Here is a 3,075-nt window from a genome sequence, read left to right as displayed (position 1 = left end):
TTATAAATCATAACCAGTTAAATAACTTGATGAATTTGAGATTGAAAACTTACCGTTCGAAGATATGAAAAGATTTTGATAGAAGAAATAACTTAAACGTTGATTTCACAGCAATTCATCACCATGATTGAGCTCTCAGATCTTGAAGAGAATTTTTGTCTCTGTTGTATATCGTTTCTGTCGATATAAAGAGAAGGAAATACTTTTATGCAATATCGTTTCTAAGTAATGGGTATTTTAGTCAAAAATATTTTCTTTATTCACTTGTTTCTGGGTGAAATATCCAAATTGGCTAATTGAACAATATATTTTTGATTTTTGGCTATATAAACAATATGAAAAGCTAGAAATATATTTCACCCAGAAATTGTTTGGTTTGGTCTTTTTGACCAATTTTGTGTAAGAAGAACACGTCACCAAAAAATTAGCTTCAAATTCATTGTCGTTTGGGATTAGTAAAAAAACTATAACCATGTCAATGGATCCTACCCCTTCCTTAAAAATTAGCATATCTTAACTTGAATATCCGGATATAAGTTAAGGAAGATTATATATTAATATTTTATATTGGATGTTTCAAGGAGAAAAATGCCACGGTTTATCCTCTTGAAATCTTTCCTTGGAACCTAACTTAGATCTTTGAAGAGTAGTAACGCAAGGAAAACAAGAGCACAAAATCGTTTTGCATAATCTTTTTTTGCACTAAACCATTTTGCGTTATGCCATTTACATCATTGATTGTGTGAGTGGACGGCTTACTGTGGAGATCCAACTGCTAGAATTCTCTGCATAAATCATTTAGCACATTTTCCTTTACTCGCAAAGAAACCGTTAGGATCAGTTCTTGTAACTTGTTCAAGCTGACGCGGAACTTGGCTTGAAAGTGGATCCAAAAACTGTATATAAATGATTCATTGACATTTTGTACCACAAAACAAGGTTTGCGATAAATACAGTAAATAAGTGCTGTAGAACACTTTAAAGCCAAGTTGACAACAACCCTTACCAATTTTTAATCGCCATCTTTGTAATAGTAACCAAATACATATGCATGTATGTCAACTTTGTTTATTACTTCTCGTGCAATGGGTATGTTCTTGTACACATTCGTTTTAGGATTCCATAAATGAAATTCATCATATGTCCATGAACACAAGCACTCATGTGTTTTTACAATCTTGAAAATATGGAAGTATAATCCACTGGATTAATAAAGTCACTCATTGTTGCTGCTGATTGTAGGAGTGAAATATCACACATTCATTATGTATGCGAAGTAAAGGTCATCTAATATAAGTAAAGATCATCGTACATAGTAAAATTGAGATGACGTATTTGATGATGTCAGCATAGTCACGAGTAAAGTGTGATGATCTGTGCGAAGTGTAAAATGTGCGAAGTTGAGCGAATGTACATGAGCGATTGTAACACGCAGTGATTCCGAAAATAGGGGATCTGTTAGCTGTCATCCACTATGTAAAATCTTATATAAAGAGAAGGGCTATCATGTAATGGCAGAGATATCTTCGAGTGTGTTAGACAAAAAATTAGGAGAGAGAAAGTTTATTTGGAGAGCAAGCTAGGTCTCTGTATTATCTTATATCCAACTTAAGATCTCAATGAATAAACGAATGATTTTCACTATGATTTCTTAGAGTATTGTTTTGGTTCTTGTATGGATGTGGTTGTAGGATTTCCTGCAACTACATTTTGGCGCTAGAAACAGGGAGGAGTGATATACCCTGTTGGTGAATTCGTTTAAAAATCGAGTTTCCGGAATTTTAGATATAACATTTTTCTTTAAATAATTGAGATTTTCATTATTAGAACCTTTCAATTCTCTTTAAAGTAGTCTTTCATTTGTTAATATAAAAAAGTAGTGATGGTATGAATCAGATCTACTGCTAAACAAGCAGCGACAGCTAGGAGGAGTAAAAGAATTGTTGAAAGAAGAAGAGGTGAAATTCCTGAACAACCAGAGGTAGGAGAAAGATAAAATCAAAGAAATGCAAATCCAATTGGACCCCATCGTACACAAGAGCAGAACAATGATACTGATTACGATCGAGTGAGTATTCATACTGCACGAACGAATTCTACCAAAGAAGAGGAACAAAGAACTGGAGATGCAGGAAGGATTGAAGGAAACGAAGAAAATATGACAATTCCATAACTTAGAAAAAGATTGATTGCAGAACGGCGAAGAGACGAGGAAGAGCGTGTGATACGTCAAAACGATGATCTAAGAGAAAAGAATCTTAGATTGCAAGAACATAGATCAAGAAGCGTTACACGATCAAGATCTAGGAAAAGCAGAAGTTCATCAAGACGAAGTCAATCTAATCAAAGAGATGTTAGGCGAGAGCAACCTTTAGGTAATATTGATGAGAACTTACAAGTAGGTGATAATTTACAAGATCAACGCGATAATAAAAGCATAGAATATGACCGATATGATCAGCCGTGTGAACATCATCGCCGACAAGAAGGTCAAAGGAATAAAAAATGTCAAAATGCAGGCGAACGATATCGCACGCACTATGAGTCAGATAATGATGAAGAAAATGACCCAGAACAAGGGGGAATTCTATTGCATGGTAGAGAAATATTGAGAGATAAATATGCACGCGAAGAAGAGGATGAAATAAATAATGCTATTCGTGAACGTATGAGAGATGAAAGAGAAAGGCGTAGGAGAAGAAGAGAAGAAGCTGAAGAAAGAGAGATACAAGAGGCCATGCGACAGAATAATCATGAGAATAGATTGAGGCAAGAGATATTAAAAAGGCCTATGCGACAGGACTTAGATCAAAATATGAGTGAAGACATTCTTAAAGAAATGGTAGAACTAAGATAAATGATGACCGCGCGAAGAAATGGAGGAAGGAGACAGTTAGAGGAAGCAGTAGAGGAAGCTGGAAAAACACCCTTTGCAAGACAAATTCAAAGCGCAATAATACCACCTAAATGTAGTTTACCAGTATTAAGTATATTTGATGGAAGCACATGTGCAGTACAACACATAAAAGATTACAGTCTCTGTTGCAATGGGAAGATAATGATGCAGTGTTGTGT

General features: G+C 34.9%; 1 protein-coding gene across 1 annotated transcript; it reads left to right on the top strand.

Moving 5' to 3' along the window:
• The first annotated feature begins 1,085 nt into the window (after nucleotides 1-1,085).
• On the top strand, nucleotides 1,086-2,857 carry LOC113329198 (trichohyalin-like). Its single transcript, XM_026576163.1, has 2 exons — nucleotides 1,086-1,089; nucleotides 2,196-2,857. Exons 1-2 carry the CDS (start codon nucleotides 1,086-1,088, stop codon nucleotides 2,855-2,857), a joined length of 666 nt encoding a protein of 221 aa, XP_026431948.1.
• Nucleotides 2,858-3,075: the final 218 nt, after the last annotated feature.

Source organism: Papaver somniferum, unplaced genomic scaffold (assembly GCF_003573695.1).
Source record: "Papaver somniferum cultivar HN1 unplaced genomic scaffold, ASM357369v1 unplaced-scaffold_115, whole genome shotgun sequence".
In the NCBI taxonomy this organism is placed as follows: Eukaryota; Viridiplantae; Streptophyta; class Magnoliopsida; order Ranunculales; family Papaveraceae; genus Papaver; species Papaver somniferum.
The sequence above is the reverse complement of the archived record's forward strand: the minus strand, read 5'-3'. Positions and strand labels throughout refer to the sequence as shown.